General features: G+C 36.2%; 1 protein-coding gene across 4 annotated transcripts in view; it reads right to left on the reverse strand.

Annotated features, from left to right (window-relative positions):
• The window catches only part of ankfn1 (ankyrin repeat and fibronectin type III domain containing 1), a 127,436-nt gene that overhangs the window by 66,152 nt on the left and 43,372 nt on the right, over positions 1 to 17,912 (reverse strand). For all 4 annotated transcript variants that reach the window (XM_036546918.1, XM_036546926.1, XM_036546901.1 and 1 more), the window contains one exon: positions 5,332 to 5,369. In XM_036546918.1, coding sequence (XP_036402811.1) covers positions 5,332 to 5,369 — 38 coding nt within the window. The remainder of the gene's footprint in view (positions 1 to 5,331; positions 5,370 to 17,912) is intronic.

Below are 17,912 nucleotides of genomic sequence, written 5' to 3' on the forward strand. Positions count from 1 at the left end.
ACTAATTACCATGAATTTAATTGCACTTACTGACTGTGATGAAACATTCCCTGTAACAGTAGCTATCTGGTAGCTAGCTGGTCAGCTAGATATATGGAACAATATTGCCAGTTATTGTATTAAAATGGCTGCAAATACAGCAAGCAACCTATATTCTGTACTGGTATTTTCTAAGCTTTCTAGCTCAATGCATAGGCCATTCTTGGCATAAATACAGAATCAGTTATAAACAGACATTTAAATAACAGAAAAGACAATTAACTATAACTTGGTAGAAAAGCCTGTGCCATCTTTGCCTGAGAACATCTTAAATGCTTAAAATTTTGGGATAATAAGGATATCTGTACTTGATAAAGTTACTATACTTTGAAATGTTTTTAATAATCAATGGAGCAATAAGAGCACTGGATTTTGTGCAAGGGAATGTAACCTGTTTTTACTATTACCTATCCTTTTTTGGTGAACTCCAAATACAAATTTTAACTAATACCAGTTTTTACACTAGTAATAAGTGGATATTATTTCAACTGAATATAGATTTGCTACATATCACTGCAAATTACCATGGTAGCCCCCTCTTCACCAGAAGTGCCACACACTTGAAAGAAAAGCCACCAGTCAACAAACTCAGTCAATTTGGAGCCTACTGCGATGACTCTTTTGAGAGCAGCACACACCATGTAAATGCCATGTCTTCAAAGTCACTGAAACAACAGGTGCTTGTGTGTGGACCCCAGTGGGGTACCTCTCATTATATAAATGTTTAAAAACAGAAGTACATTTGCCTGTGAAAATTATTTAGCACATTCAATACAACACTTATGATAAACCGGTCTTCCAAGCTCTTCTTTGACTGACTGCTGAGATATAGGTCCTAATTTCTCCCAAAGAAGAACGTCTGCACGTGAAAAGGCATATGAAAACTACTGCAGAAAAAAGAGCTGTCACAAGAACAGGAAGAACATGAAGAAAGCAGCTGTTTTATTTCACAATAAAAGACAGAGTATAGAAAACTGCAGGCAGCATTAATGGTTCCCATGGTTTAGACAACACAAAAGCATTTAAAAAATGTCCATATTTTTTGAAATTGAACACTTAATTGTCTTAATAATCTGGATCTGAAATGCACATCAATGCTTACCATTATTATATCAAATTGCTGTTAGCGCAAGCAGTAGAGAAGCAATAGAGACTCCCAAGCTGAAAATCTGAAATATTATTGCTGAGCCATATAGGAAATTCAAATTCTTCAGCACTGATTAGCACTTGTGTTTTGGTATGTGGGTGGGTCGTATTCCATTGAAAAATGGAAATGAGCTGAATCAACTCCACTTTGTACTCTGCATGGACCTCCTCATTAAAAATAGCACCATCAACTGTAGTACTCAAGTGGGAGCTTGAAGAATGTGCTATTGACTGCTAAACATGGAATATGTATGTTTAGCTATGGACACTGAAAGTACTGAGATCTCACACAAAGATACTTGGATATGGATACTGAGAGGTCTTTAGTTCCACAGAATGTCAAGGTGTAGCACACTATTTTTTTCTACTGTTCTATTAGCATTCTGAATCATTCTGTGAACCAGAATCAGAACAATCGTTCAGAAAACCAGGGAAATGCGGAAATGCTCAGCCCATGCCTAATGCATAAAAAGTCTATGCACATTTAAATACCATTAAGCAATTAAACATATTGCATTATCAGAATTCACAATACACTGTATTTCAAGTCATTTCAGATTTAGAATTGCTTTAGTGTAAATGTATTCATAGAGAATATAACCTAGCCAAGCTTTTATAAACACTTGGTAACAGTGCAAAAATTAGGCTAATCATGATCAGGTGGCAACCAAAGTGGCAACATTTAGGATGCAGGGGAATACATCTGACAATAGCATGTCACATTTGATATACATAATATGTTAGAAAGGTGAATTACTGTGGGACAACAGACTAACAAGCTAATGAACAGAGCGAGAAGATCTGTTGCAAAGCAGGTGAAGCATATACATTATTACCAGGTTCAACAGCCTCCTGGGAAGAGAAACATAACATGCTTAAATTGCATTTATGAAATTAATTAATTCCTTAATTAAATTCTTAAATTGCATTTTTTAGACACATGGTCTGCAAATGAGCAATCAGTGTCACTGCATCAAAAGTTTAGAAAACAGTAATACAGCTCTATCATACAGTAATAAAGGATATAAAAGCATAACGGAACCTTCATATAAATTACATCAACTCCATATAAATACAAATGCAGCACAATGATGTTTACTGTTACTAAAAGAAGAAATTACTAGAATAGTAGACGTGCAGCCATGCTTAAGTGTTTGTTATTTATCCTTCCTATCATTTTCTCAACCATCAGAACATTTTGCATGTCCTTCCATACAAGTTTTTTATTTGAATGGACTTCTCCCATGTGCGTAAGTCAAAAAAACCCTGCAGCTACGCACTTTTCAGCCTACATGTATTCTCCCCTTGACTTAAGTCTATGATTTACGTGCCATGGAGGGAGTTACACGCTTTGGGCGGAGCAACCCCAAAATCTGGGCGTTTCTTATGTAAACACCATTCACACGTATTCTGCCCTTGACTTACGCACTTTTCAGCTTTTCCTCAATAGTGCATTTTTATTAACCCTTTCGCACGTAGCTTATTTTATGCTATGTAGCGCGTGTGTTACATTACACGGTTCGTTATGTTTTCATTAGCGTTATTAAGCTTCTCATAGTTTTCACCGTCGCATTTGCTATATTTTTTAATGTTAAATTGCTGTTTCCTCAAAGCTAGAATTAGCAAGAATTTTTCCAATCTCGTGTTCTAATCGCACCAGTTTTAGCATACGCGCTAAACGGCTAATCACATCGGTGTGACCGTACGCGCCAAAGGGTTAATGAATCTCCACTCATCAAATATGTCTTTATACATAGGGCTAGCACATGTGTCGTTTGGTATATTTACTTTATTTTTTGGTTTATGTCATACATAGAAACAAATGTTTTCCTTTGAGGCGATTCATAATATAGCTCTCCCTTTGCATTTATTTTCCAAAATCAGAGTCTTTTTTATGGTTTGAATGGATTTCAATGACATTCACACGGTAAGTCCACGTTCCACGTTTTCCCGAAATAAACAGGTAAAAATAAACAAGGTTGTGACTCAGGCTCCTTCTATTATAAATAAGTCACACCTCTTTCATGAGCCCGCCTTCATTCTGAAGTTAAGCGCTGTGGGCGTGATCGGAGCACGTAGGGGAGAATACGCCCCATAGTGTATGTGTGGCTCTGATAAACAATAAAGCTCTAAATTACTCAAGTTTCAAAGTCTAGGTATATGAATCGCTTTCAATGGACATTTTACAGATTATTAAGAATTTATATTCATGTAAAATAAGCAAACAAAATGCAGGCACAAATACCAGAATTCAAAGACACAAAAATGATGAACACTGATGACTAATGTTGCTCAATATATTCTGTTACCAGGAAGTTAACCTTGGGTTAATGCAAATTGAGTTGTTATCAACAGTGGCAGAGGCAACAGGAGAAATGGCCTCATGATGGAGTTCATTAAATTTATGATGGAAACACAGCAGCTTGCCAAGCCATACTGCAAATTGTTACGTTCCGCCAAAATCTGTATTATACCATATCCATATTCACATTCTTAAACACCACAGCTACAGGTGAATTTCCTTGGCTCTTTTTTTTATTATTATTATTGGAATTGCACACTTTTTAAGAATTGGTGCACAATACTCTGCACCAGTGCTTGTGCTCACCATAGAAGCATAAAGAAACAAATGCATTATATTGCAATACAAATACATCCAATCACTATATATGTGCTTTGAAAGTCAGTGAACATTACCTATTGACCTCTGGATTTTACAATTTAATAGTTTAGTTAGTTGACATAGAAGGGTCTGTATAGCTAGCTAAATAGACAAATGCTCTTTCAAATGCAGTATTATTATATATATACATATTATTAAAAACTATTTTTAAAGGCAGGTATCTACATGTTAGTTATAATTTTAAAGCAGAAACAAGGGACAGTTTAGCTATAAGATATCAATATTATACCATCAGAATTCATATAAAACTGTGTGTGACGATATGTAAATGATAAAGTATCTGATTTGGTTGAATGTCTAGAAAAACAACTAAAATAATCCAGACCAAAAAAAGTTAGTTTAGCTTTATGTTAACAAGTTATATGGAGAGTGAGGCTAGCTTCTCTTTTCAGAGCAGTCCAGGATCACTAGCTAGCTCAATAAAAATCAAAGATTTAATTTAAAATTTATAGTCTATAGTTCAAATAATCCAAATGACATGATCTGATATTTAAATAAAAGGCTTATGTGCAGTGGTTGCACAAGAGCCTGCTCTGAAGTCACAAGAAACCTTTGGTAGCTAGCTAACCATATACTGTGTGCCCAAACATGTATAATTAGACATTGCAGCATTGAATGAAATATGGATATTATAGTAAATCATGTCACAAAAACAAACTCATACAAATTTTCTCGCTAAGAAGTCAGGCTAATGGATTAACAGACACAGAATTTACTTTATGAAATGAAGTTAGAACATTTAACAATAATCACCCAGACAAATGTTCAGTATACTAGTTCACCATACTGCCATGGCTACAGACCAGCTATGTTGCTTGACTGCCCCCTGCTGCTGGATCACAAGGAGGAATGAACTGCTGGTACTTACATCTGACAACTAATATTTTTATCATGTGACTTTTCCTCTCAAAAATTCATCAAATAAGCATCTTGTTGTTACTTACTTGTAAAATCACCCTAACCTCCCAAAATTTAAAACCATTATTATATGGTTTAGTTTTTACTAAACGTACTATCTGCATGTTTCACTCATGGGGTGATACTTGAGTCAAATATGCTCAAATCTTTCTTCATTAGAGAGGTTACAAATGGGCAGCTATCGTGCATATACAAAAGAAATAAACACTTTTGTTTGACTTTTGTACTGTGCTGAGGCTTGGGTAAAATAATCACTTCCTTGGCAGAAGGTATATTAATGTCATCAAACCTCCATGAAGGAGCTGGCCTCCTGCATTCATTTACAAAGAGTATATTCCCATGACAGAAGGGCTCTTTCCACCCCCCATATGATCATCACATTAAAACTCAAGCAGCAATACTTGACAGCCAAGACACACCAACAATGATGTGTTACTGCTATATTTAGGAATATTAGTGTCACTGTCACAGGAAATGATGTTTACTTTCTTTCATGTTTTTTTTTCTGTCCTGACACAGTTTAAGTTGAAGGGAAAGGCACTTACTTTTTTCGTGTTTCGTATCTACCTGTTGATCCGAGGCTCTGAAAAGAAAACAAAGATCAATGTTACAAAATGAATTATTAACAGGATTTAACACAGGGATACAATTACTGGTAATCAAATACAACTAATTTCATCTCCTCTGCATAAATAAAAGAGGGGGGAGATTCAAAGAGGGATTTACCCTGTTATCAGGATAAATACATATTATAAAACAATTTCAATAAATGAATCGTGATACCACTGCAGGTCAGATGTGCTTCAACATTAAAACACAGGTGGGCTATTTATGAAAGTATCATTTATGAAATTACAATCTGTATTCATTTGCCCAATCAGCATTCCAATATAACACCATCATTCTGAATATCTAAAGATGTATCAGATTCACCCAATACAAGCATATCACTGGAGATAAACTTAAATTTAATCTACAATGACTCTAATACTGTTAATTAAACATATCCCCTTACACTTCCTTTCAAGCTGGAAAATACTGCAAAAATAATCTTTTACAATGAGAATTTTTTTTTCTAATAAGATGGAGAGCCTAGGCTCGTTGCCATGGCAACTGGAAAGCATATGTTCAGAAAAAAACCACCCTTGTGGATGTGTATTGTTCTCCCCTCTGGTACTTAGCAGCATACATAAATCTGCAGATTACACTAAACGAGGGAACTAATACACTACACAGAACAGCAAAAGTGTAGTTCTGTACTGCTGTAGTCATATTTTTACATAGAACTGATGTAATTGCTTCTCTCTTTTATATTCAATATTTTATATGTGTAATACTCAATGTTTTTTTTTAATTATTTTACAATGAATAGAGAGGTAACAATGATTGATCATTGAAAAGCTGTTAACAGAGTAAAGTCAATTTCAACTGTTAACAAACGTTCCCAATAAAATGATTAAACAGTATTCAAGACAGGTATGTGTTTATTAATTTGTCTGGAAATTCAGACATTGATTTGTTTAATTCTTTTAGATGACTGTTAAATAAATGACTGTCACTCTCACATGTTGATGCAGGCTTTTGTTTGTGACCATGTGTTTTTAGCATTGCTTTATCATTTCATTACTGGTATATTAGAATATTATAGAGAAAGCAGATGAGATTCTTAGAGTTCTTAGAGATGCTTAGAGTGTCGAAGACCAAATACGGTCTTGTAAAACTCATTTGTCAAATTTAAATGTTTCTTGAAGGCTAATTGTAGTTTTGGGTTTGAACATATGAATGCACAGCCAAATAGATAAATATCACTCAAGATAGCATTTCTTGCACACATCTCATTGCTTCTAATAATGGGTGACTTTGTTGGGAGTATCATGTATCCCATATCAAATAGCAGTATCAAGTGTCATGGCTCTGCCTTTCATGTGATATAATTCACACTGCTACTACGCAATAAGCTCTGTGAAGCGCTCTGTGAAGGAGAGTGAAAATGTCATAGTTTACCTTCTTGGTAATCATGCATTTATGTTTTTAATATACATCAGTGTCACACCAAATAATGCAGAGTGACTAGGCAGATATCAGGCCTTTTGACACAGGACTAACTAACTCTCTGCAAGAACAGAAACATTTGTATAAAACATGAAATGCAGTGGGTCATCATGGAGTCTTGTTATCAAGCCTGAGTGGTGAAACTGATTTCTGAGCTGCTTCTTCGCAACCTTACCTTGTGCAATATACCCAAGCCAAGGCTTCAATCTCCACATGCATGAATTAAAAAGAAGATTAACTATTCTGTGAGATGAAAAAAAGCCAAAGAGCCGTGCAATGATTAATACGCATGGCTAACTATTTTTGTCTGATAAATTTGCCTACCTGAATGTGAAAGCAAGGGGAAATTATACCCTGAGGAGAAAAAAAAAATTCCATGCATGGCAAGACACTCTCTCTCTCTCTCTCTCTCTGTTTTATATAATATATTAGTATATATACAATATAAAACAGAGAGAGTATGTGGTAATTCAATGTGCATTCATTTTATGAGAAGGTCATCTACTGCCATACATTCATTGTCTTTAGATGTGATGGCCTTATGTCAGGAATTCATTGTCATAATTATATGAAGGGCCAAGTGCCTCCTGTAAATTGATGCTTATTTAAATGAAATTAGGATTACAAGATATACCATATTTATGAACAGCACAGGGTATCACAAATCACTGGTGTTAGGAAGAACAAAAGTTGAGTAGAACATGAATACGCAAAACAGGTTGGCCATACACTTTGAATACAACTGCACAGACATTATCTATTGCTTCAAGAAAACAAATGCTTAGAGAAAAGAAATCGCCACAGACAGTCTGAACTTTGCAAAATTTCAGTATCAACAATTGCCTCTTTTGCTTTGAAACCATCCTTTTTTTACCAAAACTGGAAAAAGATGTGATTTTTTTTTATTTGGCAACAGTCTTGGACACCAGCAAACAGGCACCACATATACATTGTTTTGTTTCTGATAAAAGCATTGCACCAAAGGGTGGGGAGCCCAAGTCTGTCGGCACATGTCCCATCAAGAGTCGACCACTGGTTCAAGACCAGTACTGCAGCTCTCTCTGGCTTTCAGAAATTTAAATCATTCCCTGTCCAGCTCCTCTTTAGTGTGGCTGCCAAATTCTGGCTCATTAATAATTTGTTGAGTTTGCTTTTCTGCCTTGGCCACAACAAGATTAGATTCCTGTCCTGTCATGAGGAACTTCATAAATGTTTCAAAATATATAGCCTGTTTATCTACTCACTGGTAGTAGTACATTTTATCCTGTACCATGGAGTATTAGTTGATAACACTGTATCCACATTCACATGGCTTGCTTCTTTTGCTTACTTTTACTCATGTAAGCCAATAAGCTCATAAAAAATGTTTCTAAGATAGCATAACTATCATAGACAGTGGGAGTGCTGTTCCATTCCCTGTTAGCACAGGGATTTTTTTTTTCCACTGAGGTGAAGTGAGACCTTAGCTTAACGTCCCATAGCTTGTCAATCTTTGCAGAATGTCACTAGCTGACTGCTCTGTTTGGGGCTGTGCAGTCAGCTGTCCTCTCTGCGCCCATTCTTTAATGTCAACAGACTTCTTCAGATAATTCAACAGCTCTGAAGGGACAGCACTGGCTGGCTTCAGGTTCACTACCTATAAGGTCCATTATTGCCTCAGACAGGGATTGTCACAAACTAATCAAGGGAGTAACCTTTTCCTTTTCATAAGCACCAAATAAAGCACCATGCCTACAAGAGCAAAAATACATCGGCTCAGCACCAAAGTGCCATAAAAGAATTGCACGTTGTTAAATGGTATGACTGCTTTGCTTTCGTTTGATTTATAGAAGAAATGTACAGTAGAACTGTACAGAAAGGTCAGCCTATTACCACTGTTTTAGAGAACATGAACATGTGCTTTTTACTAAAACACAAAGACAAACGACATTCTACGGCATGTTATTTGGACATATTCTTTAAATTCTGGTAATCTAAACAAATTTTTGATGAATAGTAAAGCAGGACAACCAATCTTTTACATCTAAATGATTTCTGAAAACAATTACTGTCAACAGGAAAAATAAAAAGAATGTTTTGCCAATCCTACCCAGAATTCTGTGAAACAAAAATACGGTAAGAATTCATACAAAAAAACATATACTAGTTATTCAACAAAGTTCTTTTTCATACTTATATGCTATTTTATCTGATACTATAAAATGTGATTATTCATATAATTGATTCTAGGTTTGGGTGAAAAAACTTAAAGCCTCTTCTCTTTTGGCCATGTTATATCCAACTAATTCACTTTGGTGAAGGGAAACATCCATTTCACTGGAACACTTTATGCATCTTATGGAACACTTTATGCATCTTATGGAACACTTTATGTAACATGGGGGAAACAATTCAGTCTCAGAATGAAAGAACAATTACTGTGTTAAAGCAGCTGAACAATAATATAAGACATGCATGTTTAGACAGAAAAAGGAAACAAATCCCCCAAAACAGGCGATACCTGTGCAGACATTGGCCATATCATTACCCCACCACATTTATATGTAGTACATATAAATACATATTCTGATTCAGCTGGACATTCTGCCTCCTAAGCCATTGAACCAGCTATATGAAGAGAATAGTCCTGGGTTATTTGTTTTGGGAAGGTTGCCAGATGAGGGTATGAAAAGCTCTGGTTTGCCAGCCACTCACAGGTCAAATGCTTAATTCTAACAGAAAACATAAAGGTTAAATGCATCATTCGCGCGGATAACCAACAGGACAGACGCCTCATTCAGGCAAAACAAACAGGCTAAATGTATCATTCAGGACAAGACTGCTTATAAAATCTACTGGGGGTACCACATTCTGTTACAGACCTTCTGTTACATCTACTGTATATCGACGTTTTCATCTACAGTAAACTATATCTAAATCACACAGTCAACAATGACGATCATCCATGTGTATGATGCATTAGTCAGCATTCCTATAGTTAATACAGCCCTACAGTCACTGTATTTATGGCAGCAACCTCTTCCATCTAAATAAAGACAGTGTCACACGAACTGTCACATTCAATGCTACTGAATCACAAATACCAAACAATTTCAACCCTTCATTGGTCAAGTGCCCTACTTAAAAAGATCACTCAGGAATTCTGCAACCATCAAGTCACAAAGACATAATATTCTACATAATACACAAACACTCTTCAGATTGTTCACTCTTTCAGTTCCCATAAACCTTTGGAGTGAAAAATCATGTTGTAGGCCAAGATTCCTTAGGTCAAGAAAGCCATGGCATGAAAGAACAAAAGTTACCGTGCACAATTACCAACCCCTTCACACACTGAACAACGGCCCTTTCGACTGAGAAAAAGTTGAAAGCTGTATTGGCAGTGCATAAAAATCTTTTGGAATCCAACAATGCAGCTCCACCTGGCCTCTTCCATTAAGGTTTCTATGCATCAACCATGAGCCAGGACTGGCGATTCTTCAGAACTAATTACCGTTACCCTCAAAGATGTGCCAGGACGTACAGCCCTTTGCTAATACTGTGGAGCAGTAGGTGGTGGTGAATTAGCATTTTTATTGCTATAATATTCATACTTCAAGATAAACATGCTTAGGTCAAACTTCGGCCATACTTAACGCTGTGCAAACGAAATATAGAACTAACGAGAGTTTGGAAGGCAATTCATACTGCATACAGACCTTCATCTGCTTCCAGGTAAGACACATGTAGTGTCCACCCATTTCATTCACATCTGTTTGAATAGAGGGAAGGCAGTAAGTGTACCAACTGTTTCCATATCATGTGAAAAGTTAAAAAAAAAAACAGTACTTGACCAAAAAGTGTTAAATAAATCAAAACTATCTTATATTTTAGATTCTTCAAAGTATCCCGATTTTTTTTTATTACATTTTTTGAAAAGAAATTCATACACAGTTATCAACTTCACTCTTTATATTTGAAACAAATTTCAAGCTTTTAAGCATGTCTTTAGATCAAAATGTCTTTGAATGCATGGTTCCCATTATTTTAATCAGGTATGTCCAAATTTTTTGACTGTTACTGTATTTGCCAAATGAATCCAAACCAATGATTCAATGGTTTTCCCTTTTTTGTCACATCGTCATATTTCCACCCACAATTGCTAAAAATGGAAACGTCCAGCATAAAAATTCAAAAGGAAGTACCAATATCTACCCCCTTTAAGATTGAACGTTTTATGAATATAATCACAGTGGCTCTTCAAAGACACTTGGGGAATTCCAATTAGTAGGTATCGACCTGGACTGAATACAATGAGAAATAGACACATAAATTATTACTTTGCAATCCATTCTAATTCACACCGAGGAGGCACACCTTCAGGCTGTGAGACCTTAGCACATTAACAAAAAATTCATAACCTCGTCACACTCATTACAGTGATTACAGCAGGGGAACAGAGCACTGAAGACATGGAAGTGCAAATGAAGGGTAAGCCAAGTAGAAGCCCCAACCACATCATGGATGCAGAACTCACACATACACAGTAATTTACTGTTTTCATCTGTAATGGATTGGGCGAGTTAGTGTCTCACCCAGATTTGGTCTTCTGTTCTGACTGCTGATCACTTTGTCCTCAGAGCTCAGAGGCTAGCCACTGTGCTATTGTTACAAGATGAAAAAGCACACAGTAAATCAACAAATAAGGAAGTATGAGTAAGTACTGAAAATGGCAGGACAAAATGAACAGAATACAGTAAATCTCCAAGACTAAAATCAAACAATCCTGGACAGTTCTGGGCTAGAAGTCTTCATTCTAACACAAATAACTTGACACAACATTTGTCTGTGTTTTGTTCATGGAGCATCTACTTACTGAACAACAACACAGACTAAGTAGGACAAACTTTATTAAATGGGACCTTTTGGGAAAGCTAGGCTGCTTTTTGAAGCAGTGTTGGTGGGGAGGTACTTGACTCCACTCTTCAAAAGAGTAGAACTTGTACAAATAATGTACAAACTATGGATAATGTAATAACTTCTCATCGAACTGATAACATAATAATCATTACATTATGAAGTGAGTATTTTTAATAAACTACCGAATAACATAAATGAATAATGAAATAACATCACTGTCTCCATCTTGTCACATTTATTGTGTCACATGCACTCACACAAACCTAAACAGAATTTGCTGAACTATTGCCTTCAAGTTGGGACATCAAGGTCTTACCAAAATGTCACCAATTTAGCCACATATGCATAAGGAGTGGAGCAGTGGGAAATATGCACTGTACTTGGCAACGCTTCCCCTGGCTGAGAGACTGGCCGATATATAGAAAAAAAGGAGTCAGATGCCCCATATGCAAAAAAGATGATAAATAGTAGGATCTAAAGATACAAAACCATTGTATAGAAAGGTTTAAATGACAGCAATATATCTGGATTTTTTAGCTGTCATTATGAAGACCATGTCCAAAATATACAGTGATATGCGGCAATCCACGCATACATCTGACTTGAATGTGCCCTGTAACATGAAGTAGCAGAGCTCCCCACTACAAAACTTAAAAATTGCAACAAGAGCCTCTACTTGTCTTTTAAAATTATCTGCAAAGAATTTGTGAATCTGAAAGTCACTGAAATAAAAAAATAAATAAATAAAACTAAAATTAGACCATAAAAGATCTTTCCTGCAAAGGTCATTTTTCATTATTATTTGACAATGGCCAAGAAACCCTTAAAGGTTGTCTGACTGAAAAGAAGGTCATCATCTTCTGAAACAAAATCCTAACTTAAGTCAAATTTCAGTTGGAAACCAGAAATAAAATCACTGCTATATAGCCTTGAAAGTCATGCAATGAGCGAGCATCTAAATTCAAAAGATGTCATGAGCATTCGCAATTACAGATCAATTCTCTATGCAGGAGAAGAAACGCTTTACAGAAAAGTCTACTTACATGATGAAATAGATTTCTTCTCAGTTTAACAAGTGTTCTGCAGCGTTAAATCATTTTGAACGTAAACCCCCACCTTTTGTCCAACAATTACAGAAATATCCACAGTGAATCTGATCCATCTATAAAACAAATCTTAAAAATCAAGTAAGTATTGTTAAAGTATTGATAAACCAGTAACATACAACATTAAACCATGAGCTGGAGACTATACCAATGACAGAAGAAAACGGTCTGCTAAACTAGCAACATGAGAACAGCATTTGCATTGTCCTATGCACCTGTGCCCCAAATAGCTTATAAAAGACTACCAATGAAGACTACATACAATTTTACAATCAGCTCTTGGAGAGATATGGCTGTAAGACACAATACACATCATTTAAATGCCAAGTTTCAAAGAAAACATGAATACTTGTTTGTCTCATTCTTGAGAACTTTAACAGGCATTCAGTAAAAAATACCTAATTCTCCCCAGAGTAAATATGTTAGATCCTTAAGGATCAAAATTTCAACAAAAAAAAAAACAGTCCTCTGAAAAAAGAGTCTTCAATGGCTGCATGATGGACACCTCCAGATGGAGAGAGAAAAAAACACAGGAAGTGGGGTCTGGGGCGAGGAGGGTGCTTGTGGCACTCACTGGAGAAATGACTGCCTCCCAGTCAAACAGCTCCCAGCTTGTGCTCCCACACTTGGATTGTGCTCTTACATAAGCGACAACAGTACTTGCTCTATGGACCTGGAGTCTCCCCTTAGGCTCTGGATCCTCCCCAAGGAACTCCTGCCGAGACTGAGGTCATACTGCTATTTTCACACACTTAGTAAGGTCACTGTTTCACATCTTCTGTGCCACCTCTCAGACAGGACCCAGGTTATGAATAAACCATGACACTTTCATTATTTATCTTCTTAACCGTTATTTGCTTACATATTTTAATGGCTGATCGTTTTCGAAGCAAGGTGACATGTGCACCTCTCACGTACACACCAAGAGGAATGTTCACCACACTACTGAAAATCTAGCTCCTTAAGGACCCAAGATAGTCATAGAAAGTGTTGATATCAAAACACAGAGGTCAGTTCTGGGAATCATCTCTAGACACCACATGCAAATGACTGGGAGGATCGTTTTGAACATCATAGGTTCCAAGAGATATGTGAATAGTCAAGAGAAAGAAAACTAGCATCTATCAAAGCAATGGTGTCCGGAATACCTCTGCTGCTTCCCCGATTGGCCATCAGATAACCACATAAGTTCCTGTGTTCTCTATGTCTCATTTAGTTAATGTGTTTCACCTGTGTTTAATTACTGTTTACACCTGTGCTTTCTTTTATTTAAGCCCTGTCCTGACTCCTTTGTCTATGTTTGATCAGTCTTATATTGCCATACCTTGTGTATTTATACTCTTGCACAAGCCTGTTCATATTTCTCGAGTCTTCAGTAAAGGTAGTTTTGAAACTGATCTCCTGTGTCTCGAGTTATCTCTACATTTGGGTTCACCCTGCTCCTTGTCACAGAGAACCACATGCAGCCCATATCCATGCTGGGTGCATACTACATCTACAACTACTTCATGTAAAAAAATACAGTAACTGTACAGATGAGCTGTGCACCTGAGAACTAGAATGCCATTTTCAAGTAGGTGCAGTGTGTGGTATGACAAGAACAGTACCATGGCCACTGGTAGAGTACTGACGTCAATGGAAAAACGCCACAGCTAGATAGCTGAGGAGGACAATGCATGGGTTTCTCAGACCAGGGCCGAAAGATATGTCAAATATATTTCACCCACAAAACAGAGGAGATATTTGAAAGAGAATCCAATGACCTAAGGTCACTAGATGACATACATTTCTTTTGTATTACTGTCTTCTTTGAAATGAAATGAAGGTGAATGAACCACTCAGCAGAATTGTACAAGGCATTGCTGAGAACCCTTTTTAAAGAAATCTGGAAGAATAATAATCTGTCAATAGAAACATACATACATATTTAAACAGGGAAACTTACAAAAAATTATACAGGCAAAGCTTTTCAGATTGTTTGAAATTCTACTGCATTTTAAAAAATGTAAAATGTAAATGAGTGATGAATGTAAACACTGTCTTTTGTGAGAACCTGAGACAGAATAAGCCTCCACTTCTTAACCAAAGTGTGAACTAATTGTTGGAAAAACGTGGTAATGTCTACCTTCAGCTAAATAAATACTTTACTGACTGATGAATAGCAAACTTGTGTATTTCAGCAAGTAAACGTGAAAATAAAAAAAAACAGTAAACAAAAAAGCACTTGAAACGATTTGAAAAGAGGGAGTATTTGAAATACTAGTACACAGTGAGTGTATGAGAGACACTTAAGAGCTAGCCACATTGTTTTCTTTCCTGCACACAAATTGAAATTACAGAAGTCAGCTGAACCCTGAAGTTCTACACACTGCTTTCCTAAGGAAATACCTCCCTATACTCTCTGTGAAAAGCAAAGATTTTGGATCCTTTAAAACTGGTAACACTTGACAATGTATTTTAAAAGCCATTATATGGGACAAAGACAAGGGCAATACTAATATGTTCACTGTTGAAAGTAAATTCTGTTGTTTGGTGTTATGTCTTTTAGTTATGATCTCACATTTCAAACAATAAATGCCTGAAAGTCACATCAAAACACCAACTGGTTGTGTTTTTCCAAAAGCATGTCCATTTAGATGCAGAAAAATTAATGCCTGCTGATTCAAGACCTCCATTTTTTAATGAAATAATGTTGTTGTGAATTGTGTCAAATTATAAATGATCCATTGTAACAATTCTCAGATGCAAAAGCCTAAGCATGTCACTACATATGTCAAATCCTGGACATGAAACAGGGAAAAAAAATCAGATGCACAGTATAATGCAGCTACCCTGTCTGGCATTATGATTAAGGAAATAAACAATTCCCCTTAAAAATAGGAACAGCTAAAGCTGGAACATCAAGAAAAAATGATAATGTACTTTTTGTGTTGTTTTGAATTTTGGGGTAGTGGAAGGTGCCAAATATTGTTACAGTGGGATGTCGGCAATTTGTGTTTTTTTTTTTTTTAGGGTAACCATCAGTAAAGAGGCCCACATTTGCTTTGTTGTGTGCTGGACCAATCAAAACAATGCATTGAGTTCGCACAAAGTTTTCTTGCCTCAGATATTACACTGAGGCATACAGAACACACCCAGATTCAGCAGGAATAACGGCACATTTTGTCGAGGAGTATCAGGAGGGATTCATTGAAATGAAGGATCATTCATTTGCAATTTAGCTTGCGGTGTTTTGTCACTTTGGTGTCTTCTTATCCTTGTAGCCAAATAAATCACTGTGTCAGGGACAACAGGGTGTCAACACTCAGGATAATGACCGGCAAAATGGGAAACACATCTAACAAAAGCCTTGACATCTGGACCGCGCTGTAGGAGTCGACAATGAGACAATGTTCCCACAAGGCACATAGCGTTGTCGCTTTTGTTTGAAACACCTGGAATATTTTTCAGACAATCTTTTGAGTTTCTGTTGGATGTTCTTCATTTTATTTACAACTATAAGTTGTTTCCAAATAAGATGGCAAAAAAGATGTTTCAAATATACTAATTTTGGAGAAAGACAGGTTCATAGTCAACTCAGATTTGTATTTCAATGCCTTTTCTCTGATGTCTTCAGATTCAATGAAGATTTTCATGAATTCTTTGTATTGATACAATTATCAAATTCCAATGAATTTGGATTACTTGAAAAAGTGTCATGCCTGCATAGACACACATTTACAGTTGACCTTAGCAGTGAATGGCAGTCACAAAAAGTTTGGAACTAGATTTAATGTACAAGGCAGCGAGTTAGCCCATTTTTTTTTTTTTAGCAAACATGACAGTTAATGACATCAAATAAGAGACTTTGCAAAAAATGGATGTTTTGTTCATTCTGAAACTAAAAAAGAAAAATTATCTTTCTTGCAGATATGGATCATTTTGACTTATTAAGAACAGTATTGCTTAGCATAGTGTAGCATAGTGGTTAAGGAGCAGGACTCGTAACCGAAAGGTTGCCGGTTCAATCCCCGCTGGGACACTGCTGCTGTACCCTTGGGCAAGGTACTTAACCCACAATTGCCTCAGTAAATATCCAACTGTATAAATGGATAACATTGTACAGAACTGTTGCCTATGTAAGTCGCTTTGGATAAAACACGTCTGCCAAATGAATAAATGTAAATATGAAGTTGAAAATATAGTAACATCGCACTTGAGAGTATTCTTTTATTTGTAAAGATAAAGTACAAGTCTCTCCTGACACCAGTCATGAAGGTACAATCAAATATAATGAATTAAATACACAACAAAACAAACTTTACAACCTAAATCCTACTTAGGTCTGCTGCCATATAGAAACAACACAGTATCCCACCACAAGACCAAATCTCTGTGGAAATGAAAATTACTGAACATTGTTCAGATGCCCTCAGATATATGCTTGCAATGAGAAATGCAAACAGTATTTTTCCATTCAGTACAATTTGTCCTAAAATACAAATGTCCAACACATACACATTTTGAAGCATTTTTCTTACTTGGCTCCTGATTTTCATAACACTAGATATTTTTTCTTTATTATTTCAAGATACGCCTCTTAAAATGTAATCTTTAAATAATATTTTCTCTAATGTATTTTTTTTAAATAAGAAAACAAATAAAATGTGTACTATTTTTATATCTATTTTGAATCGAAAAAGTGTTTTCTTGCAATAATGTAATATTTTTGCTGTGCAGTCTCCTGCTGAGTCAGAGATGAAGTATTTCTCATGCTACCAATCCAATTACCTGTAGGATTAGCAGAGTCTTGGAGGATGGAGACAGCTATACCCTGTCAGACCAGAGTTAATTTGCTGTCGCAAACTATTTTGTGGCTCGTTAGAGTAACAGAGCAGATGGGGTCATGGTAAGAGGACTGGTGGTGGAACATTAAAGAAGTAACCGGTATTTTCTGAGATATCAATACACCATTCATTTTTTACTGGAAAGTATTACATGGATGAGATTGACTTCGTGGTTTAGTCACATACTGTGGGCAAACAAACAAGCACTTGTGATTGGTTGGGGGATGACCACACAACAGAACA

This window comes from Megalops cyprinoides, chromosome 1 (assembly GCF_013368585.1).
Source record: "Megalops cyprinoides isolate fMegCyp1 chromosome 1, fMegCyp1.pri, whole genome shotgun sequence".
Lineage (NCBI taxonomy): Eukaryota > Metazoa > Chordata > Actinopteri > Elopiformes > Megalopidae > Megalops > Megalops cyprinoides.